This window comes from Chanodichthys erythropterus, chromosome 15, assembly GCF_024489055.1.
Source record: "Chanodichthys erythropterus isolate Z2021 chromosome 15, ASM2448905v1, whole genome shotgun sequence".
Classification (NCBI taxonomy): Eukaryota; Metazoa; Chordata; class Actinopteri; order Cypriniformes; family Xenocyprididae; genus Chanodichthys; species Chanodichthys erythropterus.
In genome coordinates, this window is record NC_090235.1 from 24,621,687 (window position 1) to 24,649,534 (window position 27,848).

A 27,848-nucleotide genomic window follows, 5' to 3' on the forward strand; every position below is an offset into this window, starting at 1 on the left:
TCCTAATGGAACCCCATGAGCATGACTAGCATCATACACACACAGACACACACATGCTGATGGACACAAGGCCTTTTTTCTTGTTGAAGTGGATGTTCTTGGTGGCCCTTTCCCATGGTACAGTGCATGACTGGCTGCACTGAGCACACACAAAGCTCAGCTGTGAAACTCTTCATGCTAAATGCTTCTCGCTCTGTGCCATTCCACATCCCTGTGAAACCCGTCTCAAACACAGCATACTAATCGAGAATGGGCACAAGATCCTGCATACTTGGAGGTTTCGGCAATGTTCAGTCATGAACACCATAATTGCATGACTTGATTTTGAAAAAATTATGTAATATTGCTTTTTGCGATCTGATTTGGGACATCCCTAAAGCCCAATTATACTTAAGTTTTGACGCAAACACTTGGTGTATAAGTACAGCCCAATGTTCAAAAGTTACTCCATTTGATAGCTTGCACAAACACAGGTTCTTGACACATGCTCTGTAGAAAGACCGGTGTCTGTGCTATTTCTCTCCTGAAGTTATGAGTGAGAAAATGTCTTTGTACTCGTTTAAACTAGAATTGTTTTTTTAACCCCTCACACAAGTGCTTGTCAGTGCTAATGTTGTTCCTACCTCCGTTTTTTGTTGTTGTTCTATGTCATCCGTTTCTTTTTTGACTGAAACAGCAGGCCAGGGAAGTGTTGCCACCTTGTGGACAAACAAATTTTTGCAAAAAATTAATTGCAACCTGTGAGCTGATCGTACAGAGTAAAGCCCAAAGTATACTTTACTTTTTTACGCGAATTTCGTACGCACACCACCGGATTTTTGTACTCAGGTCGCACATTATCCACAAGGTGGCAACTGTGCCCTGGGGGTGTTGATTCACAAGGTATTCAAAGAAAAACTGTATAAACAGAACAGACTGGAACGCATGCAAGCTACAGCGACAGTGGAGGCCTACATAGATGAGAGATTGTGCGAAGAGGTTAGAAAGTACCCTCATTTGTACAACTCTAGCATGAAAGAATACAAAGATAATTAAATGGGTTCTAACTCACGGTAAGAGCTCAAAACTGTGCATGGGTCGAAGGCTTGTGTACGCGTACAAGTCTAATGAAGTATACTTTGCAAGGCTGTGCATTTCGACTGTGCGCATACACTAGCGTACGTGTAAAAAACGTAGTATAACTACTGCTTAAAGCTTGGTTTATACGCTTGAGGGCGAAGGATATGCTTGGCAAAAATGCATCAGCATCTTGCTAGCACCCAGTTTGCGCTTGTCCAAATTAATTACATTTACAAAATGACAAGGCTTAGTATAAACAAGGCTTAAGCACGGTTCGAAAATCGGGCTGTAGACGTACAGTAGGCGCATATTATGCTAATGACGAAATTTGTCAAATTGTCACCCTAATGTACACATAAAAACTGAAGTATATTTTGGGCTTAATTCATATCCCCAATTTCAGTATTAACTCTTCAAGTTTTGCCCAATACCTTTAGCCATATTTATGGCAGCAAACAACACCAACCATCTCACCTTCACTTTTGAAAACATTTTGGCAAAGTTGAGGTTAATAATTGTCAACTTTCCCAAGTTCCCTCCACTGGAGGACATGCATCAGCTGGACATTGTGGTAGGTGTCTCCTTTGGCACCACACAAGGAAATAGAGGTCTTTTATGAGGGGTCGAGTGGGTGACAGAGGGCAAGGCCGATACCTAATTTACGGGTTGCCGTGGTGATGACAGGAGCAGGGGAAAAAGGAGGTGATGTAACATTCTTTCTTTCTGTGTTGTATTTGTGTATACTCCCTACATTCCACCCCTTCTTTTCATCTTTTCTGTCTTTCTTTCTTTCCCCGGTCTCTGTCCTTTCCCATCCCTGACCTCTTCTTAAAATTTGTCTCTCTCACGACCTTGTCTCTCTCCATATCCCTTCCCCCCACTCCCCCCTTCAATTCTTTTCCCACTATTAACCTGTGATTAAGTAAGCCTGTCATCAGCTCTGGAGGTTTGGCTCCTGGGTGAAAGAGAGGGATGAGAGACTTGCGCTCTTTTGCCACAGAGGTGTGCGAGTAAATCTTTTCTTTATTTCCCTACCTCATTCCTCTCGTATGGACCGTCTCTCTGTGTTTGCCTAATGACTCTGTGGTTCACTTCCTGGCTGCAGTAGCAAAGTGGCTCAATAAAAAGGACCTTTTAAAACTGCATTGAACTAAGTCCAGGCAACTCGGCCATCGGCTCTGACGCAGCCAGGGTGTCAGTGTCCACACACACACCAACACACAAACAGTCAGCTTGTCTCTAGGTTCACTGACTTCATGGCAGATGAACTTTAAAGACGAACACTGTGTCGACAGTTAATGAAAGGGTGTCCCTTCAAAGTGACGCTGTGATAGTTAGCTAGGTTTATTTATGATGGTCCATTCGCATTTGTCTTAAGAGGCCCTATCCTGGCATGAGCTCAGATAGTATCTGTCAGCACCAGCATTGCATGGTCCACCTGGTGGTCATGCTGGGATTTCTTTCTCATTTTGACAATATTTCACTTTCCTTTTTTTTTTTAATATTATATAAATCTCACCTGTTTCCTGTCCTGGTTGGCTGCTTGACCCCTTTAGCGCATTGAATATTCTCTTTCCTGTAAAATCTCAAAAACAATATATTTTATTTTATGTAAATGAAATCATTTTGAAAAGAAACTCTCATAGACAAAAAATAGTGCAGATGCAATAAAATTTATTTTAAAAAATAAAATAAAAAAAAATAACAAATTTAATAATAATAAATAAATAACTTTTTTTGTGATTGAGCAAATAGGGCAACCTCTTTCGTTTACACTTTGCACACAATATGCCATTCGTTTTGTTGGAAAATCTTTTTAAGCACAGATAAACTGTATATGTTACAAAAACTTGTTTACTATTTGGATGTATTATAGAGCATGTCATGTCATCAGAATAACGGTCCCTGTATAGGTTCCACAGGGCCGCTTCATTCATGCAATATTTAGAGTATACTTAGACTGTCTGCACAAAGTGTTTTTGTTAGATGGTCTGAGACAGTGAGATTAAATCTGCGTTAAGCTTTGCCTCCGTACCGTGTCAGTTGTATTTGTTTGTGTGATTTGTGTGTGCTTTCTGCTGTGTGTGTGTGTGTGTGTGTGTAGGTAGTATCCTTAGATCAACTCTTGTCTTAAGTCAGTTTGCAGCTCAGTTTGATGTAATCTTTTAATGGCACCTTCAAGCATATTTAAACAGGGATGGGTTACATGTGATAAGTGCTGTCCATTCACCTTGTCAAGACACGCACTACCTGTTAATCTGCAGCATGCCAGTCGGTATCGAGAACTTTATTTGGTATAAAAAGGATTTCCTATTCTGTGTTTATTTGGTTGGCGTTTGTGGAAGTTTTAAGTGTGTTAATTAGGCTTATCTCTTTAAATTCCAGATGAATACTCTTGTGGTTTTTCCCTGTTCCTTCAAAGTTCTGCAGTTTCATTATGATTGTGAGTTTCACACGAGTTTCTGTGTTGCTTCACCTGTGCAATGTTTGGTAGATTACTGACGTCTGTCGTCATTATCAGCCGGGTGAAAAGTAACAGATCTGAGACCAGTTGATGTTGTGTGACTGTTGTTGGCATTAGAAGTGGCAGTGCAGCCTTTGGCTTAATAATGAGAGAGTTGGGCTATGTGTCTTCACATGCTTGACTGTTACCACACTGCCCCCTATCATCGTTTCTTGGTATTACAGTGAACTGCCAACATTATGAGGACACTATTTATTAGCTAAGTTTGTGTATTTAGAGGTTTGTTGTGTTCAGTCATTCTTCAAATTGCTAAGCAAAATTGCTTTCATGTTTGGGAAATGAATCCAAAGGAAATAAATCAGAAATAAAGATTATGTCATTATTTACTCATCATAATGATCTTTCAGAACATGAAAGAACAGATCAACCACTTATTCTTAATTGATTAAGTATATATAGTGCTTTTCACAATATGCTCCAAATTGTTTCAGAACAGATTTACAGAAAATAATGATGCTAATGTTTATAATATCATAAGATATTCATGAATTTTACTCTCATTTAACACAATGGGCAATGTTGTAGTTTAAATTTTGCTATATAGAATTTATTGCTTTACATTGGATTTACTTATAAATAATTATACTGATAAACTAGTGCTGTTACAGGAAAATAATGCTGGCTGTGACTTTTTTTTAGCCATATTGTTCATGAATGTGCTTTATCACAGTGGTGTTTCTTCCGCCTGTCTCCCTACGCCCTGCCTTTGTTTGCGGTCAGCATATTTCCTGTGACCTTGTGTTTGATTTGGAGGAGAACCTCTGGACAGAAATGGTGATGACATATTGTAGTGCAAGAACACTAAATTATATTTTGGGTTACAGTGTGTGTGTGGGTTAGACATCAGGGTGTCCTTGTCAGTTTGCAATTTCATTTTGAATTTCATATTTAAATTTGCTAGGGATCTCCATGTTATCTGTGCCTTTCCCTACAGCTTACCTGTGAGTCATGTGTCATATTCTGTTTGTCCTGTAGCTGAGCGCTGTGTAAACAGACTTCATTGTGTTTCTTCAGTCATTCTAGTAGCATTTGAACCGGACCTTTAGGAACACCCGTGATCTTATGATCTCGGCTTTCCATGTCATTTGCTGCTGTCGTCTTATTAGCATTCATTTGACCTTTGTGTGTTTCTGCACAGTCAGAGAGTTCATGGTGCTGTATTGAAGTGTGTGCTGCTTTATGTGCCTTAAACTGTGTTTTGGAGAATAAGTATTTAGTGATCTCCAGCAGTCTGATTTTAGAGGATCCTGCATTGGGAAAAAAAAAAAAAATTCATGATTTGTTATCACAACATTGTTTCTTTTGTCAAATCAACTTATATAATGTGGTTCAGATAACATAAGATTTTGAGTTTCTGTCGATTAAACTAATATCCTTCATTGAATTAACTCAATTTTAAGGCAACCAGGTAACTTACTTTAAGTTAAACCAACAATTCTTTTTTACAGTGTGGTTCTTATTGGAGGAGTAGAAGTGAGAGAAAAAAATGCACAGACCTGTAGAAAAAAAATTCTGTCATTGAAAGTCACAAGATCTGTCAAGGATGGAATTGTGGAATTGTAATGTAATGCATAATTTCATCATGTATTTTATATGTTGTCTGAATTGGATAAAGTGATTTCAGTATTATTTATATAATATTATAGTACTTATTAATATTTTGAATTAGCTGTTGTTTTCCTTTTAGTTTTAATTTAAGCTTTAGTTTTTTTCTCATTGTATTAGGTTTTTTTATATTTCTATTGAGTATATATATATATATATATATATATATATATATATATATATATATATATATATATATATATATATATATATATATATATATATATATATATATATATATATATATATACACAGCTATGGAAAAAATTAAGAGACCACTCCAAGTTCAGAAATCAATGTTAAGTGGTCTCTTAATTTTTTCCATAGCTGTATATATATAATATAAAGTATAAAAAAATGCTGTGACCTTTAAGATTGTCTTTAAATTGTTTTCTTTTCAAAGTAGGTCTTGTAACTAGCATGTAAACCTCAGAGTGGTGTGGTTTAACACTGCTGCCGCAGATTTGCAGCTGTTACTCAATTTTTTAGCACACTTGTCCTCAGTCACTTTCTTTATCTCCTCCTGTCACGCTATACCCTTTCTTTTTGTAAAGTCCCTTTCACTTTTGTGTTTCCCCTTTTCACTTTTTTAATACTTGCTACACAACAGAGAAAGTGGTTATCCGTTATTGGACATGGCTGGCAAATGGTTATACTTGATTGGACAGAACTATAGCACTGGTAAAGAATATTGGATGTTCCTGACATGGACAAATTACATCATATGACACGTCCAGTGAATCAAGTTGCTAATGTGCCCACCTGTCACCGCAAAACCACAACGATTCTGCTTATAGCTTCATGCCGTTGCACACATCTTTAGGCACACCCAAAATGACATGCATTTGGAGTCATAGCACCATCTGTGCTGAGTGTAAGGTCAGCTGAAAAACTTCTATTTACAGTCATAGGCTCTTACAGTAAGACCTTTGATTCATGCTGAATCACTGCACTATGATCACATACAGCATTTCAGTGAACAAACAAGGCAGTTTATGCCAAAACGACTATAACACCATGCACAGTTAGCTCTCATGTCATTCACACATTCAATGAATGTAACTCACCCCAAATGAGATCACTGGAACAGCCACCACACACCCATCAACACTATTTGCCTCTTCCCCCTCAGACAAGTGCATCGCTCACAAGAGGATGCTCTCCGTAGAAGGTCTCGTGTAAATATGGAAGAGAGCAGCAGCGCTTACTCATAGCAACAGAGATACACACGCATAAACAGACACATCCACGTCGCGTGAACAAGCGCCAATGGAGATGCACAGTCACATACAGGAAGGATAAGCTGTTAGCCATGTGGGCAGACATACAGAAGAGAAACTTTGTTGCTCATTTTAGGTTTTCTGCATTGCTTTGTTCATGTTCGGTTTATAACGGCTCTTGGAGCGATAGCTAAAACCATGCCACTTGTTTCAGAGGAAAGGAATTCAGAGTAAGAGTGTCAGTGAGAGAGGAGGGAGTGGAGAGAGAGAAAGACTAAGTTAGATGCAGTTACTTTTTCAAAGTAGGTAAAGTTGGAGAGAAAAGTTGAACGTTTTCTTGATTTCTAAAGTGTGGAGATTAATATCTGAAACTAGAGAAATAGAAAGAGGAGAAGAGAAAATAAGGGACGGATCCAAGCAATGCAGATTGAAGAAGACCAAAGTTGCAAATTTAATTATTTTTGTAGATGCTGTTACGTTAAGTTTGAGACGTTATTCCGAGTTTGAGATCAAGCTATGGACCCTTTTGATCCAGAGATCTTCTTGCCAGTGCTCTTTGTGGCAGTTCACCTTCTGACGGTAACTGGAGTGTGGTTGTGCCGTAGACGCCGGAACACCAGGAGTGCTGTTTGTCTTTATGGTAATGGATATTTCTTTCCCTCTCACTCCAGCTGTGGAAGGATATAGTTTCCTCTTTGGGCTCCACCTCTTCCTATACTTCCTATGTTGACTGTGATCTACAGTATTACCACAACTTGCATAAATGTGTGGTTGCAATTCTAATGTATTGGTTTAATTAAAACCTTTTAAGTTGCAAACATCATTTTAATTAGTTTTGTTGACCGTAATGTTGATCATTAATGTTTAATGTTTAGGTGAAAATCAAGTTTGTAATGTTGTTTATATGTCTCTGGTGTTTTAATATGCTTTAAGACAAACCAATTTATCAATCAACACCATAGCTGAGTATTTTCTCCTTAAAACTGCAGTGAACCAAAGACGCAATTTGAAGCCGTCCTGGTTTCCTACTGTCACAAATATGTAATAATCCAGTCAACGTGTGGGGCAGGGTGTTTACTATCATTTCTTGTTATGCTCTGTGGGTATTTTAACACTGAGCACAATATATCATAATGATATATTATGATGTTATGATATACTTTCTATGTCTTTCTCCTCTAACTTTCTGATGTTCAGAGCATTTCTAAGGATGCTGATTTTTAGAAAGCTGCCTGATGGTGAATGGGAACATAGTTTTTGTAACATTAGCAACACATTATTAGCTGTTTGATAACGTAGTCAAGCCAGAGGCTAATTATATCAATTACCGTTATGTGTCTGACGTTGTAGAGGGTGATACCTAAAACGCATGACCATTCTGATACATTGACTTGTAGATGACTCTGTATAATTCTCTTTTCTTCTTTTTCTTCTGTATCAGTTTCGAATTTATATGGCTGAATTAAACCAATATTTCAACTTGCCATTGTGTGGCATTTATTACAGTTGACCTAGTGGATCAGGTAGTCCGAGCTGGTGTGATTGAGTGGAGGCGGGGACTAATTTGCCTATTCATGTTTGCACATTCATATTCACTGCCCAATTTTCAGTGTTCCCAGCATGCTTAATTGAATTAAATGTTTTTAAAAAATTTTAACACTCAATTATGTTCAAATTAGTTGGAACAAATTATTTTTGAGTAATTAACTTAATAATTTGTAGCGTAAACACAATTTTTTAAGTTCATCTAACTATGTGCACTTTGTTGGTTAAATCCATTGATCCAAACTGTTGCATATATATCATTATTTTATTATTTTTTTTAGCCAAAACGTTTGTTTTTAGAGTGCACACAGTTTTTATTGTATTAAAACCATACTAACACTTACAAGGTTCTTTTATATTAGTGCTGTCTGCTCTGTTGTAATAAACTTGTCAGCATATCACAGTACAGCGTGTTACTTTACGATTTCACAAGGTACTGATAATCATGAGCTTCACACAGTATTAAACTGTCACTGCAGAGTGCCTTTGACATGTAAACATTACTTGTAGCTCGAATGTAATTTATGCTGTCGGCTCACTGTCACGTGCCACACTATATACAGTTGTAAATATTGCTGCAGTACGAACGTGTGAAAAGGATTTGTGTTTTATACCCATGTGGCTAGTTTAAACTTGAACTGCAGAGCTTTTGGTGAAGGACAGATGCTGCCCTGGGTAATGTTGAATGTCCTGGTGAGCATTATTGGTGATTGCCGTCAGTCAGGAAGGATCAAGTCAAATGGGGACGATGTGGAGTGATGTATCTATGCGGGTTGGGCACAATAGTGTTGCATGGTGCCACATGAGTACAGTATCACATTACCTAAAACTTAATGGTGGCACTACAGGATTCTTTGAACAGTAGTTTTTTTGTGTATATTTGGTGGTGTTATTTGGGATGCACAAAATATTTCTTCCATCTGTTTTACCAATTTTACAGATTTTTTTATTTTTTTATTTTATGTACCGTTCAAAAGTTTGGTTAAAAGTTGTGCTGCCTTATATTTTTTCACTATTCTTTGATGAATAGAAAGTTCAAAAGAACAGTATTCATTACAAAAATAGAAATATGTTTTGTAACATATAAATGTCTTTACAGTCACTTTTGATCAATGCATCCTTGCTGAATAAAAGTATTAATTTTTTTTAGATAAAAAAAACCTTAGTGACCCCAAACTTTTGAAAAGTAGTGTATATATTAATCAGTTCATATTTGATATTAGCAATTATTGTGTAATTTTAATTAAATTTTTGTAAACACTAATAACACTGTTAATTGTATGCTTTTGCATATCTCAAAATGAACATTGTTTTTCTAATAATGTTGTGATGCCTAAATTCACTTGTTGCATTTTTTTTTGAGAATTTATTTAGACAAAATTGTATAGAATTTGTATATTTTGGTTATTGACCATAACATAGCAACATGATGGTTTTGTGGTATTGTGACACTTTAGCTGTAAAATTAGATTAAGGTATTGTGACAACCTTAGGTCAGAGTTTGATAGACGTGGCCAAATCTGTCTGTCTGTCAGGCAGACTGTTACTTATGTAACTCTCATGTGGCTTGATCTGTGGAAATGTCTGAGTGGTACAGTCAGTCCGGGAGGCTGTTCTTTTTAGATGATTTGCACCCATGCATATGTGCTGAGGGTGAGCAAGCGATGGGTTACGCAAGGTCTGATTCTCTAGTGTATATGCTAACAGTCATAGCCTGCGTGTGGTGAAGAGACTGAAAAGAGAAAGAGATGCAATACTGCTCCACAGAGGTTATTATTAGCAACAGCAGGAAGTGTAGCAGAACATGGGTGCGGGTAAAGCACCAGGGTTGGGCGCATTCCGTTATTAGCTTTTGTATGTGTGTGTCTGTGTTTGGTTTGTGCTGGCAACACCTTTTGTCCTTGCTGTTATACTCTGTTACGTATCAATACAATTGCGGTAAACCTCAAGTCTGGGCGGTTTATTTGGTACACAAATCCAAAACAAACAACATGCAGAGTTCTGTCCACTGTTATTCATCAATCCCAGTGTCCTCTTAGGTCAGTGCTTGTCTGAATCCTGCTACTACACCTCAAGACTAATAGACTTTGTTTTAATGTGTATTAGTGCTTTGGCTCCTCCTGCAGAGGCTTACAGTTATAGTCCCAGCACCTCTTTATCCCTGAGAATTGTCCTGAGTGAAACATTTGACTTTCACCTCATAAAATTTTAACCTAACTAGATATTATTTTTCTTTAATCACACAAGCTTATGAAATTTCACACATTGTAAATGACAAATGGTATTGTTATGGTCATCAGCACTGCATTTATTGTGAAATATTATTATTATTATTATTATTATTATTATATTTATAAAACGGTTAGTTCCTGTCCTTGATTCTGATTGGTCAATAGCTGTGTTTTATTCACAAGGCTTGTTATATATAAAACAAGACTATGACCGCTTCACCCAACGGTTCTGTGTATCACTACACAACACCCTTAGCAACCACTCTTAGCAACGTAAACTGTATGTTCTCAATTGATATTGTTACTGTATTATGTAGAAGAGTGTTGTGAGAAAAAGATCGAGTGAGCGAGTTTATTACCTATTTAGCATTTTCCTTCAGGTCAGTCCTATGTTCATAATTAAAAGTCTGTTTAAATGTCCGATGTATCATCTTGTCCTTTTTACATTTAAGGGGTTTTCATGTGACTGACAAAGCATTTGTTAGTTGCATCTTGTTCCATTTTCAAAACAATTCAGTCTTTTCAATGTAAAAGTCTTACTTTACGCTACTGACGGACACACTCAAAGACAGTCTTTGCTGCCATCTAATGGTGTGAAAATGTAACTTCTGTTGCTGGTCACGGTCAGGGACTATTTTTTCCGGCGGAAGGAAGGCTTTTAGAAAACGTTTTCTTCATTAAAGTTTTATTTGTACATATTTCTAGCTTTAATATTTGTATTGTGTGGTAACCATTTTATAAAAGCAATAAGGTACTTGAAGCTAGTGCTGTATCTTGAATAAATCACGGCTAAAAGGGTTGTCCTTCAGCCGTGACTTATTCACGATACAGCACAGCCTCTCGTACCTTATTGCTTAGCTTACATATTTAATATTTTACATTTAATTTAATTATACTATATATATATATATATATATATATATATATATATTATACTATATATATATATATATATATATATTAGTACAGACACATATATTGACATCACTTTCCCGCCGGAACACGCTCCCTCAACTGGACTGAGTGGCAAAAGAGCCTGCTGCATGACTGGATTTAATAGGGGAAACTGAGAAAAACGTGAGTAAAAACAAACGATTATCAGTTTAAACTACAGGTTTGGCTCAATGTGATGTTCCTTACAACTTACCAAAGATCCAGTGATCCATGGATATTGATATGTGCCTGATTTTGATGCCGGGGAAATACATAAGGCAAATTTGCCTGCAAACACTTTATATAAATACAATATAAGTAGGTCTAAATCTGGGTGATCACTTATATCAATGTTATATATACCGTCATATCATCCAGCCCTAAAACTTGTAACTTTATAGTTTTTGTCAGTGTATATTCCCAGTTATGCAGAATATAAGATGGGAAATATTTAATTGATTAGTTGTCGATACAGTGTATAACAATACAATATATATGGTATGATTTTACCTCAAAATGCAACTTATTGACACAAAATAATAACTGCAAATCCTTGTTTCGCTACCTGGAGTCCAGTTGTTTCTGTGAATTGCAGCGATCCATTAGCTTTCTTTTTTTCTTTAGCTAACATTTACCCAGTTCCCCTAAAAACATCCAATTATGCAGAATATAAGATGCTAAATATTTAATTGATGAGTTGTCAATACAATATATAACAATTGAATACGATTGTTTCTTGAATTGCAGCGATCCATTTGCTTCCCTTTTCTATAGCTTTCAGAACACTGTATCGAGTCCAACCTTTAGTTCAAACTGATAATTGTTTGTTTTAGCATTTACACAGTTCCCCTAAAAACATCCGATTATGCAGAATATAAGATGCAAAATAATTAATTGATGAGTTGTCAATAAAATATATATCATTACAATATATAGAGTATGATTGTAACTTGAAGTTTCTGTGAATTGCAGTGATCCATTTGCTTCTCTTTTCTGACGCTTTTGACAGTCTGTAAAATATATATAATTGTCAAATCTATCTGTGCAGTCAACCACACAGCTCTTTCCCGTTTTAGATGTGTTTTGTGTTTTTCGCGGCATTCACGCTGAAAACTAATGTGTGTATGTGTTAAAATTTACTGAATCAGTAAATGTTTTTTTTGTTTTCATCAAAAATTGTGCTCTCTACACATTGCCATCTACCATTTAAATAAACCCGTTTCAGTGAACCACTGTTCCAGATGTTACTGTGCTAACTGGGTTCATTCATTAGAGAACTGTGGTCACAAGGAGCCCAAATGTAATATTGTACTAATCGGATAAAGTGGGCTGGCTGGAGGGGAGATCAGCTAATTGCATAGATTATAGAAAGACAGAATATGAAGAGCCTGGGTCTTATCCTTTTTCTGATTCCCATGTTCAGTTTGAAATGGGGTATGTCATTCCCTGTTTCCCAGAATCTCATGGATTGGACTTTGTTGTTCATATGGAAAGACAAATGGAACAGAAGTGGCGTGTAAGGGAGGGAGTGAAGAGAAGAGGACACGAGCTGTGCCAGCCTCCGAGTGCCACCATAGAGAAGGAGAGGGAGTGAGTAACGCAAATCTAAAAATGAAAATGAATGAAAGAGAAGAAAGCCTGCGCTCAGAAAGCAGCAAAACAGAAAGAAGAGAATACACGCAGGAGGGAGCTCTGTCCAACTGGACCTGATGAGAGATTAGACGTGATAACCACGAAGAAAGAAAGGGTGGGAGAGAGAGCGAAAGAGGAGGGATAAGCACTCTGTGTGGCATTAGGAGTGTAAGCTCTGCCTGGTATTTATAGTTCAGAGGGCCGCAGGAGGAGAGAGCTGTCGAACAACAGTGACTCAAAAAAAAAAAAAAACGGGGAAATGGAAGAAAGGATTTAATTCAGAATTTTCAGAAAGTGAAGGGACCACTAATGGAAATTACCTACCTATACTTTCAGGAAGGAGGAATGAGAGAAGAGCCCCAGCTGTCTTGTAATTGCATTGTGAGTGAACATTTGTGACGGACCAGGGGTGCATTCTGCTCTCTAAGGATGATCAGAACCTTTCCTACTTTGCATTCAGCATCATTGCAGGGATTTAAAGAGCTGTTTAACTGGGACACTCTGAGATCAGATGTGAGAACACTTCTGCCTGCACATTGGCTGTGGCTCTGTGTTCGGTCACTGCTTTATGAGATCATGCAAGCATCGCGGTAGTTTCTTCACTGCCTGTTTTGCTGACTCACGTTTCTGATCGCAGCAAAAGGACCCTGTTTCTGCAGTTTGTGATCAAATGTCCATGACAAGTGGAGACTGAACTACATAACTAGTAGGGCTGCATGATTCATCATAGTATAATTGTGATCACGATTTTTGAAGCATAATCGCCTGCGGTATATCCAAACATGAATCTTGACTCTATTGTTTGCAGCTGTGGTTGCTGAAGGCACTTATGCAGCTGTGATGCAATACAAAGTCTTTTTTGTTGTTTTAATAGAAAAACATTTACATAGTTTGGAATTATTATAATTAATATTACAAATTTTACTCCTTAAGGTTTTACCAGTTTTCATAATGTAGAGAGATAAGATCAAATAAACGTATGAGTGGACATTTTCTTAATGTGTGCTTATGTGAAAGTGTAAAAAAAAAAATCTCAAATGAATGCAATTGTGATTAATAATCACAATTGTTTTTTTTTTTTTTAGCAAAATAATCATGATTATTAGTTTAACAATTATCATGCAGCCCTAGACTTGTCCATTAATTTCATTCATCCTTAAAAAAAGTCCCTAGGATACGTTTTGTCTATCTCCCTCTTTTCCCCCACATTCCTTTTCATTTTCACTTTCACTTTCAGTCGTTTCACCTTAGCTCCATTATATATTTGCAGAGCTCTGCCAAGGGAATGATGATGACGTAACAGCTCGTCATTCGCTTGTTTATTGCTCGATTGGACCTTGTCAACCTGCATCATAAGACTCTTTATGATCTGGACCTTTGAATTGACTTGCTAGCTTGCTCACATGCACAGAGACTCTTAAAGAAAGATGGCAGCACAAATGATCTTCATTCAACTGCAGGAAACTGAGTAACCACGGATTTTGAGTGCTTAAAATTGAGAGGTGGAGAGGACAACAGACTTTACTATGTTTACGACAGCTCTCACCTCGGAGAGAGCAAGAGTGGCCAAGGTTTGAGGGAGGAGGGGAGCTTCAGTCCTTATTAGTAGTGAAGGAGGAGCTCTTGTCGACTTTGACATACACGTGTGAGCCAAACTGCTTGCTTAAGCTGAGCTTTGATATGGCAGCAAGCGGGAAGACCGGCGAGCGAGGAGGTAGAATGTGTGAGCCGTAGATAGAAAAGAATGAGGAACTGAAAATATCTATGCATTTTCACTCAACTGTGGACTTGATTTTCAACTCTGAAGGAGAGATTTCTGATTCCAACCAGAGTGTGTTTGGATTAAAGGTGTGAAACACCACACTCAGAGACATGTCAGGACGACGAAGACGAAGGAGAAGGTAGATCATTCTGAAAGCCAAAAGGAATAGGTCACCAACAGAATGTGGCCTGAATTTTGCACCGAACGGAGCCTGAATGCCCATCTGCAGGCTCTCATGTGCTGTACAGGTCAGTTTCTATTTGTGTTCCTGTGCGGATGTCGTCACCTAGTCACATGGGCACTGTGATTTGCGTGTCAGCGGATGTGTTCTTTGCTGATGTGTCTGTCCACTGTTGTCGTGATGCTGTATCGGTGTAAAAGTCCACGTGGATGAGCGCGAACATGACAGTGACAGTTCTGTACCATGTTCGCCCAGTGCAGGGCGTGTAAAGCAACACACAGTGACTCACTGTTCTGAGAAACGAGAATGTGCCTCTGTGTGACTGTCACAGACATGTGGAAAAAGGGAGTAAGTCTCTTTAAGAAGAACCTTGACACATATTTCCTGCTACTTTTGCAATAGTGTGTATGTGTGTGTGCTTGAATTTGTTAGAAAAGTGGGTGTGTGAGTTATGTGAGAAGCCAAAAAAGGTGTGTTTCTTGTACTCATTAAGGTATTAACTTCTGTTCAAAAGTCAGATTGAATTCCCACACAAATTCCCATGGTAGTAGAGGACATATGTTGTGAGTCAATCATTTTGTACAGTAATTTAGGAAGGAAACATTGGGTATGCAAAAACATTGGTTATGCAGTTTGTTTATATGACTTTTTAATGGCTTTTTTGAAATAATTATATACACCCCAATGTAAACATTTTATGAGTGTAAAATTAGCTAGCTATAACAAGCTAATTCAGAAAATGCTAATTTGATAACATGTTAGCAATAGCATGGTATAGTACTTGCTGAACGAGTACAGCAATATAAAGCATTTAACATACTTGCTCTCAAAGCAAACCAGATGCACCACTTGTCACCATGATGGTAACTCTCCAAAAATCCACATTGACAGAAACTCCTATAAATTAGCATAACAAAACATTAATCACTACTAAATCTCCCACTTAACATTAATCTTGCACAAAAAAACATTATATAACACTTAATTTTAACATTTACTTTCCCTTTAGAGTGTCATGCCAAAGCATGTTGGGAAATAGAAATCCCAGCCCAGTTTCAGTTAAACTTAAGTTCATCTAAATTAAAAGAAATAAGTTCATAAAACTCAAAACAATGAAACAATTCACTTTACTTAAAATATATCAGTTTTGTGACCTTGAAAGAAAGAAAGTGCTAAATACTCATAAAAGTTTATTTGACTGAATTAATTTGTTTAATTTAAGTTTGTCCTACTCAAACCAACTAATTATTTTGAGCGTTAGAGTTTACATTGTATATATTTATGGAATATATGAAGTGATAAAATGTATATTTTGAATGCAGTCACTTTTGGATAAAAGCATCAAATGATACGAAAAATATTGCACATTCATATCTATATTATTCTTACAGTTTATTCGGCGAACTATTTATTCAGAATCTGTGGTAACGTGTGTGACGTCTACATTTTACACGCACATCTACATTTTGCAGCTTCATATGTGACTTATCTAATCAGACATTTTCAAAATTTTCCATTTAATAATAAAAGGTTTGGTTGTAATGTATATGTGCATGTATATTGTGTGTTTTGAGAGTAGGATGTTTTGTGTGTGCTTATCAGAGGAAGTGGGCCGTCTGCAGCACATGGTTGCTTAGTATTGGTATGTATCCATAGCAACCACATCAACTGTAGCCTCACAGTTAGAGAGGCCAATAGAAAGAGGCAGATAAAGAAGGCGTGTAATGAACTCATAGAACAGCAGGACTGTGTGATCAATTTCTATTCTGTGCTTGGCTGCATCACTAGTCTGGCATGTTCAGAATATGAAACAAAATGTCTCAGAGGCCTGAAGTTTATGTTGCAATTCAAAACTTTCTGCCCACAATTCCTTTTTTGCATTGTATTAAGACCATGCCAACATCCACTGCATTAGGTGTCAGATTAGGACTGTTATCCCAAAAACATGTACTGAATTAGATGACATTCAAAACATTATATTTGTGCAGTTCTAGGGTATGATGCATTACCAAGTCTCTATCAGCCGGAATGTTCACTTATCATGGTTTTCTGAGCCTCTATTCATGTGTTACTTTGTCAGCCTCCTACATGCTATAGTAAGTTGTGGAGAATGTAGGTCAGGTGACAACATTAATGAACCTATTAACTGGTCTTTTTTTAAACTTTCAGCCTAGTTTCCAATTTTACCAAACCTCTGCTAATGTAGCTACTGATGTACTGCTCTAACCTGTTTTGCCTATTGATAATTTGTTTTATATTGTGGATTTAATGTTTTATACAAAAAAAATATAGATTTCAAGGGTGTTTTAAAAATGTAGGGCCCTATGAAATCCATTTTATTTTTTCCCAAATTCTGTTTTTTCCATTAAAATTTTTCTGGATTCCGTTTTTTTCCGTTTTATTTATTTTTTGACTCCATTTTAATGGTAAAAATTAAATTTTAGTAATCAAAAAGCATGTCTAATTTATTGAAATAATGAATCTTGTCCAGTTTACCAACAATTTAATAAAAGTTTACCAAAAAAATTACATTTTTTTGGGCCCTATGATAAACGTTTTATTCTTTCCCCTTCAAAGTTTTCTGGATTCCATTTTAATGGTTTAATTCCATTTTAATAATCAAAAAGCATGTCTAATTAATTGAATTCGTAAAAACAATATTTATTAATTAAAAAATATATTTTAATGAGTTTTTCTTCAGAAGTTCTGATGTCTATATAAATTTTTCTGGCAATCAAATGAACGCATACCATTTAATTTATCTTTTAATCATGAAATTAAACTTTTTTGTCAGACAATGTGCTGCACAACAGAGCTTTACTGTTAAAATTAAAACATGGAAGAAACACTGAGATTATTGTTTAAAAATATATTTTAATAATTTATTGTTAAATTAATTTATCTAAGTTCAACTGTACAACAGTAATATGTTTCTTATATGTGAAATCAAACTTTTATTTTGACGGTTTGCCTAGAGCTTTGAGTTTCTCTCTGTTTATGACGGTAGTTTTCTCAAACGAAGCAGTTAAATGCTGATGAAGTGACTTTCAGAGCGGCTCTGGAGATGAATTTGTGCGTTCATATAGTGAGGCGACAGAGGACGAAAACACTGCGAGCAACGCACATGCTTCAGTACTTGCCAGAAAAAAGAAACATTTCTGTCAATTATCAAATTGAAATAGCTTATCATTGTTGTATAGTGTTTGTATATTATATTGTTTGTATTTATTTGTCATTGTATTTTAAACTAGTTCATTCTTGCAATGAAAATAGCCTGGAACTGACATTACATAAGAAAAATACACGCATACTACTGTTGAAAAGATTGGAGTCAGTAATATTTCTAAATGTTTTTGAAAAAAGTCTCTTATGCTTACCAAGGCTGAACTTATTTGATAAAAAAAGATACAGTAAAAAATACAGTAATATTGTGAAATATTCCTGTGATGGCAAAGCTGAATTTTCAGCAGCATTACTCCAGTCTTCAGTGTCACATGATCCTTCAGAAATCATTCTAATATGTGACCCTGGACCATCAAACCAGTCATAAGTCGCACAGATATACAGTGTTTGTAGCACTAGCCAACAATTCATTGTAAGGGTCAAAATTATCGATTTTTCTTTTATGCCAAAATTCATTAGGATATTAAGTAAAGATCATGTTCCATGAAGATATTTTGTAAATGTCCTACTTTAAATATATCAAATTTATTTTTGTAAGTAATATGCTTTGCTAAGGACTCGATATATTTCTCAATATTTTGATTTCTTTTTTTTTTCTTTCAAATAGTTTGTATATCGGCGAAATATTGTCCTATCGTAACAAACCATACATTAATGGAAAGCTTATTTATTCAGGTTTCAGGTGATCTATAAATCTCCAGGTCCAGGGTCACATATGCAGATTTGGTACTCAAGAAACATTTCTTCTTATTATTAGTATTAGTATTAGTATTAGTATTACTATTAATAATGTAAAAAAAACAGTTAAAAAGCCGATTAATATTTTTGTTGAAACTTTTTAAAGGACTATTTCCTAAATAAAAAGTTCAAACTTCAAAGGAACAACATGTCTTTGCTTTACTGTAATTACCCCAAACTTTTTGAACGGTAGTGTATATACAAAATGGCTTTCTATTGAATTGTGACCACAAGTAAAATATATTTAATATTTTCTTGTAATAATCATTTAAATACATTATTTAGCTTTTTACAGTTAGTCTTTTCTATGTTTGACGAATTCAGGCTATTTAAAGCAAGACCAGAGGGATGCTTGTAAATAATACAGAGCATGCTGTAGTCTTCCTGTTGTGTTACATAATTAACCCAATCTCTTTTCCTCCCCCCTCTTCCTCTCTTTTCTGCTGTCTCCTCCTCCATCTCTCTTTTCATAGATGAACGAGACAGGGTGCAGAAGAAAACTTTCACAAAATGGGTCAACAAACATCTCATAAAGGTAAAGTCCGGCACACCAGGCTATTTTTATCTTTTCTGCTGCACTGCGCGATAAGGCCTGCTGCCCACTGGGCTCCAGTCCTGCTGAACACGCATTCACACTTACACACAAGACTCAGACTAATCTCTTCAGTATTAGGACATTTGGAGTAAAGTGAATCTTGGAAGTGAATGAGTTTGTTATAAATTGACCAATAACAACAGTACCTCCACAGTATCCATATGACTCTGAACATGCTCTAGAACTATATTTGTGTGTCTGTTAATCCTCTGTATCTCCTGCCCTACTGACTACAGATCATGAGAGCAAAGAATGCTGGGTATTTCAAGGGCAGGGCAGATGACCAACCACAGAAGGGCCAGAGTTATGTGGCTAGAGATAGTGACCTCATAACTCTGCTAGTATTACTGCAATGTAGGTCAGACTTTATGAGATACGTTTACACAGTGCTGCTGTAACGTTAGATGCTAGAAGTAGCGAGTTATACAGTATATACTAGACCAGGGGTTTTCCAATTTTAAGATGCCACGGACCCCCAAATATGATCATACTCATGCAAGGGAATTCCATCCTAAAATTTTTAAAGGCAGCTAAATAATTTATGTGTTTAAAGACCCAATTTATACAGTGAAAATATTGTGTAAAATATCATTTGAAAAATATTTATATATTACATTTTTTCCTACTCATTATAGTGATATAATTATTTATTACGTATTTATATAAATAAACAAATTTGTTTTATTTATTTAATCACTTAATTCCATGGACTCTCCTTAGAACTCCTTTGCGCCCCCTGGGGGTTCCTGGACCCCAGTTTGAAAACCCGTCCTAGACCTCTGTGACTCTTTTGGTTCCTCTTTATCAGAGGTGACAGACTGTCTTTTTTTTTTTTTTTTACCCATGTTATTACAAAACACAGATTGTGTGTGCACTGATATGCCATTTCAACAGTCTAGGATTATCTCTGATTATTATTTCCAAAAATCAGCAATTATTCAAATGTTGTTTTTTTTTGACTGTTGTAGCATAGCTCACATAGGCCCTGTCCCAAATGGCGCACTTCATGTGGACTTTCGGTTTCGTGGACTTAAATTGCGTGTGCTTGCCGAGTCTACGAGTCCGTAGGCTGTCCCATTCAGCATTTTTAAACGCTCTGAAGTGTGCTCAGCAGCGCCCCCTTTGTACCCTTGAAGCGGTCTTCGCCGAAGCCCGCATAGATGCAGGCTCCGCACACTTTAACTACCCAGGAATCCTTGCGAAATGCCAATCAGACAACGGATACGAGGAGAGTTCGCTCAAGAACAAAAGATGACATGGCTGAGAAGAAAATATTTGAGTGTAGGTATCATTACAGTTTTTATGACCTAGGTGTACATTTTACCAGTTGTTACCTACAGTTTATACAAACATTTTGGTCATCGACCAGTGGTTGATATCTCAAACATAATAATAGCGTGCTGAATAATACGATCGCATTATGATTCATTAAATAAATAGAACCAAATGTCAGGGCTTTACTGAGTCATATGTAAACCTAGTATTTATATTTAAACCTGTAAATTCATCTGAAACTCACGCACATGTTTATTATGTGTTAAAATTGTAATCTTAGTTCAAATGGAACATTATGTGTTATTACAACTGTATACATTATTTAAATAAGCATGTATATTTTGTCTAATGCCCAGGTGGCATAAGCAAAAGCAGGCTGTGTAGTTGACATGGAGATAATATTTTGCAAAAGAAAAGAAACCTGTTCTTGATGCTAAATATTATCCCCGAACCTGCAGCTTCTGTCAAGAAACGTGACGATCGAGTCTGTCCCCTCTCAATGCGCCCTCGTGCACTCGCGCCAAGGGCCCTATAGGTCTGCACTACATGACGTCACCAAGGTGTGGACTCTGAGGAAGTCCACAAGTCTGGAGTGTGCCATTTGGGACAGGGCCATAGTTTGATAATGAGTCTCATTAGCAGATACTAAATAGGCGATGATACCTGTTAGCGTTTGTGTTTACATATCTCTCTTCATCTCTGGCAGGTGAACAGGTATGCTGTTATCCTCAGGCAAACACTGACTGACAAAGCAGCATGTGTAGTTTGTGTCACGTCAGTGTGTTTTCTCTTTACACACTTCTAACATAAACAATGAGCTCATTGCAGAAATGTGGAACAGGTTTGAGAGAGGTTGCACAACATACCTGTCCTCAGGAATGACTGAAAACTAAAACACATTTGAGTGTGATATCTTTTATTATTTAATACCCCATCACATGGGTATTACTCCAATGCCCAAGTATAGTTTATTATTCTCTCTCCATGGAAACAAGGCATCCCATGATAATACACCTGTGATAAACACTAAAGTGACCTAAGAGACACAGAAGTGGAAAGAAATTACTACATTGCTCACAGGGAGTGTGGGAACATAAATGCAACCAAAACGTTCTTTGTGACATTGATCATGTGATCTCTTTTTTTTATACAGATGTTTTTGTTTCAATTGAAGCACAAGATGTTCTTTGGTTCTTCTCAAATCATACTATAGAACATGATTTTAGCTATAAATACTAAGAAATTCTCATTCATGTTAATTTATTATTTCAGCATTTTACTCAAATTATTATGCTAATTTGTAATGGAAACATATATAATATAATAATTTAATGTTTAATTTTAATGTCTTTTATGACCACCAAGGCTGCGTTTATTTAATCCAAATGCAGTAAAAACTGTAATATTGTGAATTATTATTATTACATTTCAAAATAGCTGTTTTCTGTTTAAATGGATTTTATCATTTATTCTTGTGTTGCCAAAACTTTTAGCAGTCATTACCCCAGTCTTCAATGTCACATGATCTTTTAGAAATCATTCTAATATGCGGATTTGGTCAATAGAAAGTTAAAAAGAGCAGTTAATATAAATTATAAAGTGGGGGAATGGAGAGGATAGAGAGATAGAGTTGTCAGGATGTTCTTTTATACTCAGCAGATGGTTCCTCTGTGGCCCTGTGGGGAGGCAGCTGTGTTGGATCTGCTGTATACAGCTTAGGATCTCTGAATCCAAACACACGCATGTGTCTGTGTGTGTGTGTGTGTGCACTGAATTACAAAACTTCAAGATCCTCCATGTTTTTCTTGTTGCTTGTTTACTGGCCCATCTCAATGAGTCTGGTGCCCTCTGCTGGTGCGAGTTAGTGCACTGCAGTTGCCTAGCTGTGAAAATGTTTTATTCAACTCTCTGTGTTGCAACCTACCAAAATTTAGATTGCTAATAGTCCTTTAAATACAATTTAATGTTTAAAGTCTGTAACAGAAAATGGCAGTTATAGCACGCACTCTATTGAAACTGTTGCACTCTTGCTCATAATACACACGATTTACACAGGCTTCTTAAAGCTATAAAGAACTTAACCATCTCTTTCTAACTCTGTTTCTCTCTCTCCAGGTGCGAAAACATATCACAGACCTGTATGAGGATCTAAGGGATGGGCATAACCTTATTTCTCTGCTTGAGGTGCTGTCTGGTGTCACACTGGTAAGTAAGCAACTACCGTTACCTTAACACACACAGAGGTTATACACAAGTTTGGTTCCAATGCTTAATGCAGTTCTCCTGGGTAATTCATGTGGCAGAGATCTGCTTTATTTTCAATGATGCAATCCAGAGCCACATGTTACCTGGGGATCATGTCACATGAGTTGACCTGGGAGTGTCAGAGTCATGGCTTGTTGCTGATGTTGCTGAATGTAGATACAGGTCTTGCAGAAACAGCTGAGTTTGACATGCACTGCAGTGTGTTGAAATGACATCTGCATTAGTACATTATTTCTGCACTCGATCTTGTCCACTCTGATGGCTTCGGACCATGATGCATTGGGGCAGACTGACTGGCGGGTGGATTAACAGAGACAGACTGCTGACACACCACATGCCCTCTGCGATCTCTCTCTCTCTCTCTCTCTCTGTCGCCATTGTTTTCTCTCATCCCATTTTATTGTTGTTGTTTTTTCTATATATTTTTGAGTTGCAATTTTTATTTGTTTTGCTTCACTCTCTTCCTCCATCTTGATTTAATTTTTTACAACTGTTGTTTCGCACATATATCAGCCCTTCAACACTGTTTCTGTCTTCATCCTTTCTCTGTGACCCTCTCTATGATGTCATCAGCACAAGGGCGTGTCGACTCTGCGGAGAGCATCTGTGTCACGCGCACCCCCACTCATCCTGATGGGTGGGGAGGATGAGGAGGATGGAGCTCAGGGAGTATGTGTGACCCCCCCTCCCACCCCAAATGAAATGCACACAGTCGCACACAGTCATCTCTGTACACTGCATGGCGTGGATTCAAAGGGCAGGTCAATTTCATGATTATGCAAAGGGGAATGTCTAATATGCCGATGCATAATTCATGATACCTCGCATAATTCATGATAATCGCTTAATTATATTTAGTACATTTAGGTGTTTGAGAGACCTTGCCTTGTATACACTCTTTATATTCACTTCACTTCAGTGCTGCCAACACTCCATCACATTCAATCAAATGACTTGGCCACGTTTGCCCTATTGTGGGGTTTTTCTGCTCACCTGTTTGCAGGTTTGCTGTACACGCTGCTGTATTTGTGGGTGATAGTGAGCATGCTTTGCATGTAACGGTGTGCGAGTCTGCTACATGACCTCAGTAGAGAGTAGTGATAGACCGATATATTGGCCAGGCCAATTAATCGGATGATGTTTGGTAGGGGTGTGATGAGATCTCGTGCCACGAGATCTCGCAAGATTAAAATGTGACAAGATTTCTCGTCGAGGTGAAAAGCTGTCTTGTGATACTGCCATGACAGAGTGTGAGGGTGAAATTAGGATAGAATATGCCGCCGCTACGTTTACATTACGGCTCCATTGTTGTTTTGCTTTTTAATTAAATTCAGTTGGATAACGGTCGCTTCAAATCCATCCAGCTTATCCAGCACAAGCACTGTACATGCAGCAAGAATCAGAGTTCACTGATCAAGTGACAAGATGACTGACAACTAAACCTAAAGCGTTGGACAAATGTCTGATCTAACAGAATGCCTTCTCGGCACGTGATCGCGAAATAGTGAAAATAAAATGCGAGCCCGCATTAAAACGCGATTTCAATACCCCGCATATTGAAAGTGGCTCCCTGTCCCTAGTTGTAACCATCTCTTAGCTCTGTATCATGCTTGAAGAAACATTTGATCTCTATTTGCACTTTGAATATTGAGAGAGTGCTTTAATTATGGTTGCACTTATTGTTTGCACTTAAGGATAAGAGAAAACTGTTATTCATTTTTATTTATACTGTTTTTATTTCTATAATCAATTTGTGGAAAGGAATTCAGTTAGGATGTCAAAAGTTGTAGAAGCTCATAAATCATGTACAGTTCGAGGGTCTGAAGAGAAATCGTACAGGAGAGAAGACAGTCAGTTGAGTTTGTGGCAAAACCTTTTACAGTGCTGAGTATTGTACTGTCTTTTACTGCATATGATCGTTCATATTCAGAAAGTAGAACTGCAATGACATTCATCACAAGATGATTAGTTCAAACATTTCAAATGCACCTGTAGACTATTTTTCTAGTCATGTAGCCTATTTAGTCATTTAGAATTTCTTAAAAATACTATGTAAACATCTTGTCTCATGAACTCAATCTCGTGTCTCTTCTTGTCTCTTGAGCTAACCGTCTCGTCACACCCCTAATATTTGGCCATTTTGAGATTATTGGCCATGCTGACTTGGCTAATTAATAGAATTAGCCATTCAGCCTTGTTAATAGATTTGGTGTATTTGTTTAAATAAATGAATCCTTACTGAACAGTATTGTATATTGCTATTATATCGGCCATTTACTGCCCTGCACTCTAGATATTGCTATTGGTCACCCACTAGTAGAGATATGTTAGTGAACAAGACAGAGTGTGTGATGCAATAAGAAGTTTAGCTTTGCTGGTTGAATGGTTTGCTAATGGTGACAGTATGCTAACTATTCCCTGTAACTCTGAGGCAAGATTATTAATTACTGAAAGTAAGAGGGTCTTGTGTCTCTTTGCAGTGTGCTGCTTTTGCTGCTTTCAGGCTTGTGCTAATGAAACAGTCCTGTTTTCACACAGACCTCTGATTTGCTCAGATTATTAGTGCACTCATCTGCATTCTTTCTCTCTCCATATAGCCCAGGGAAAAGGGTCGCATGCGATTTCACCGACTCCAGAATGTGCAGATTGCCTTGGACTTCCTCAAGCAGAGACAGGTATGAGTTTCTACACTTACCAGGGTTGCCGGGTTTTTACAACAAAACCTGCCCAATTGCTACTCAAAACTAGCCCAGTCGCATTACCGGGTAAAAATTGCGTTCCTGGGGGGTAAAATTCGCATTTTTGGTGAGGTTCCCCTTGTAAACTTTGCATTCCAGGGGCGAAATATCATGTTATTTGGGGTCACTTCAACCCACGAACATGAAAAACAACCTGCGGCAACAGTGTTAAAGTAGCCCTATTCTCACTTCTTTTCTCACTCTCAGAAATAACCTCAAGTCGTTACAGATTTTCAGTCCTTTATGTACAAATTCAAGGATAAAACTAAATATTCACGATTGGGTGGGCTACTGTAAGAGTTGAAGAGATGGTCATTAAAGTCTCATATTCATCAACTACTATTCTGAATATTGGGTTGGACGTGTCCCCTTTAGTGTTGAGGCTGGTTACCCTCACTGATGAAGTAATATAATGCACATTTAGGTGGTTAAGTTGAGACATTGGTTGGGACGTCTCTGTCCTCAGTCTCGGTGTGCTTCAGTCGCAGACATGGCTTTGAGATAACATGACCTGGAGTGATAGATGTTTCTTACAAGCCTGTCCAATCCCCTCCCTGATCTCACCCCAGCACAGGGTCCCTAAGCCAGACAAAATGCCAACCAGCACCCTTCTCCAAATACACAGTACATAGCTTCTGACAGCTGTAAGCATAAGAGGACAACAAACACCAAAGCTGCCCTGAAATTACTTTTTCACTCATTCAGTCCCTAGGCATTAGCAGATTCAAGTAAAGTTATGGTCTTTTTTTGGCCATCAGTGTGGTTTTTAAAATATTTTTTAACATTGAAAAACATACACCTTAAACCAATTTAAATATTTTCTACTAATCAGAGCCTTTTTGCCTTTTAATGCAGGTCAAATTAGTGAATATACGCAATGATGACATCACAGATGGGAACCCAAAGCTGACACTGGGATTGATCTGGACCATCATCCTTCACTTCCAGGTAAGTTCACCTTAGTCTAATCTGCGTCCTACTTGATTATGTAGTGCTCAACACAGCATGGCAGAGTTAGAGGTGACTTTACTTAATGCTAATAGCTGCTGTTTACCAGCCTCTTGTGTCAGTAGCTGTCAGTTTGAGTAACAGGGATTTGTCCATGGCAAGAATAAGTAAACTCAAGAGGCAATGGTGAATGATGTGATGGGTAGAGAACCTCAGACTCTGAATACGCTCAGGGGCCGGTTCATATGGTGTTTTAAAAGAAAAGCCCTGCCAGTCTGTCTGTTCAACAGAATGAGTGGACAGAGGTTGTGGACAGTTCTAGACAGGCACTGCCAGCCTGCATGTTCATAAAGAAACATGAATGGACCCTGCAGAGCACATTTGTGAAATGGCCTTATTTTCTATACTTATGGGTCAAGCTAGAAAAGTAAGGTCTGCTGGATGGAGTCTGCGCTGCTGGATGGTAGAATTCAAAACATCCCATTTATAAAGGCAGTTTATATAGGTTGCATGATAGTTTATCAGAAGATATTTTTTACCCTTGCTTGTTGCCATGTCCAGAATATAATACTACTCATTGCAAATTGTGTAAACTGTACAAATATTGTACTAAAGTAATCACATAAAAATGTGATACATTTTTCTAGAAAAATAATTTGTGGCAGTCTTATCAAATGATGACTCAAGACATTTATTCTTCGGAAATGCAAATTACATTAAAATATTCTATATGCTCTGATTGTATGCTTTACATTTTGGCTAATATAGGACATCCATCTGTGAGTATTCCATGCATACAGAAAAGTGCAGTATACAGTTGTGAAGTATTCTAATCTGAGCATAACCATAGTCAGCCATCAGCAGTGAGAAAAGGCCACAATGCCAACTAGCTGTTATCAAATATAATGAATGAAACCATTATGATGCATTATTCAACAAAATCTCTGTTGATAATACAATAGATATATATTAAATATTTAGTATAGTGTTCTGAACACTAGCTGTACTTTTCATGACTGTCCAGCAGGGGGAACTGTTGTTATCAACAGATTGGTGACATCACAAGGTGACATATGCAGCTGGTTGCCAAGGAGATTGTGTTTAGTATGACCCCAAAGCTTTTTCAATGGGCATGATTCAGCAGAAATGAATGGAGGAGACAGAGGCCTCATGAAGATGGGAAATGACAAATCAGGTGGACCGAAAGAAAAATAGATTACGAAATTGAAGTGCTTGTGTTTGTTTCACGCTGTTTCACAGTGCTTGAATCTATTATCTTACATTCACTGTATTTCTAACAATACCTAGAGAGCAGATATTTGAAACAACTCTCAATTATCTTGACAAATCGTTGTAATTAGATCAGAACAGAGCAGGCCAGTGGCACACAAATAAGTACACGTAAACTACATGT

The 27,848-nt window shown here is 37.3% G+C and overlaps 1 protein-coding gene across 20 annotated transcripts in view; it reads left to right on the forward strand.

Moving 5' to 3' along the window:
* LOC137002072 (microtubule-actin cross-linking factor 1-like) overlaps positions 1–27,848 on the forward strand; it is a 184,030-nt gene that overhangs the window by 53,923 nt on the left and 102,259 nt on the right. For 13 of the 20 annotated variants that reach the window (XM_067361534.1, XM_067361545.1, XM_067361536.1 and 10 more), the window contains exons 2-6: positions 19,087–19,148; positions 22,599–22,688; positions 23,322–23,417; positions 25,346–25,423; positions 26,342–26,434. In XM_067361534.1, the coding sequence (XP_067217635.1) occupies positions 19,087–19,148; positions 22,599–22,688; positions 23,322–23,417; positions 25,346–25,423; positions 26,342–26,434 (419 nt within the window). Of the gene's footprint in view, positions 1–6,403; positions 7,049–13,915; positions 14,760–19,086; positions 19,149–21,189; positions 21,258–22,598; positions 22,689–23,321; positions 23,418–25,345; positions 25,424–26,341; positions 26,435–27,848 lie in introns of those variants that run through there. The other 7 variants (XM_067361541.1, XM_067361553.1, XM_067361552.1 and 4 more) reach the window with 4 other exon arrangements.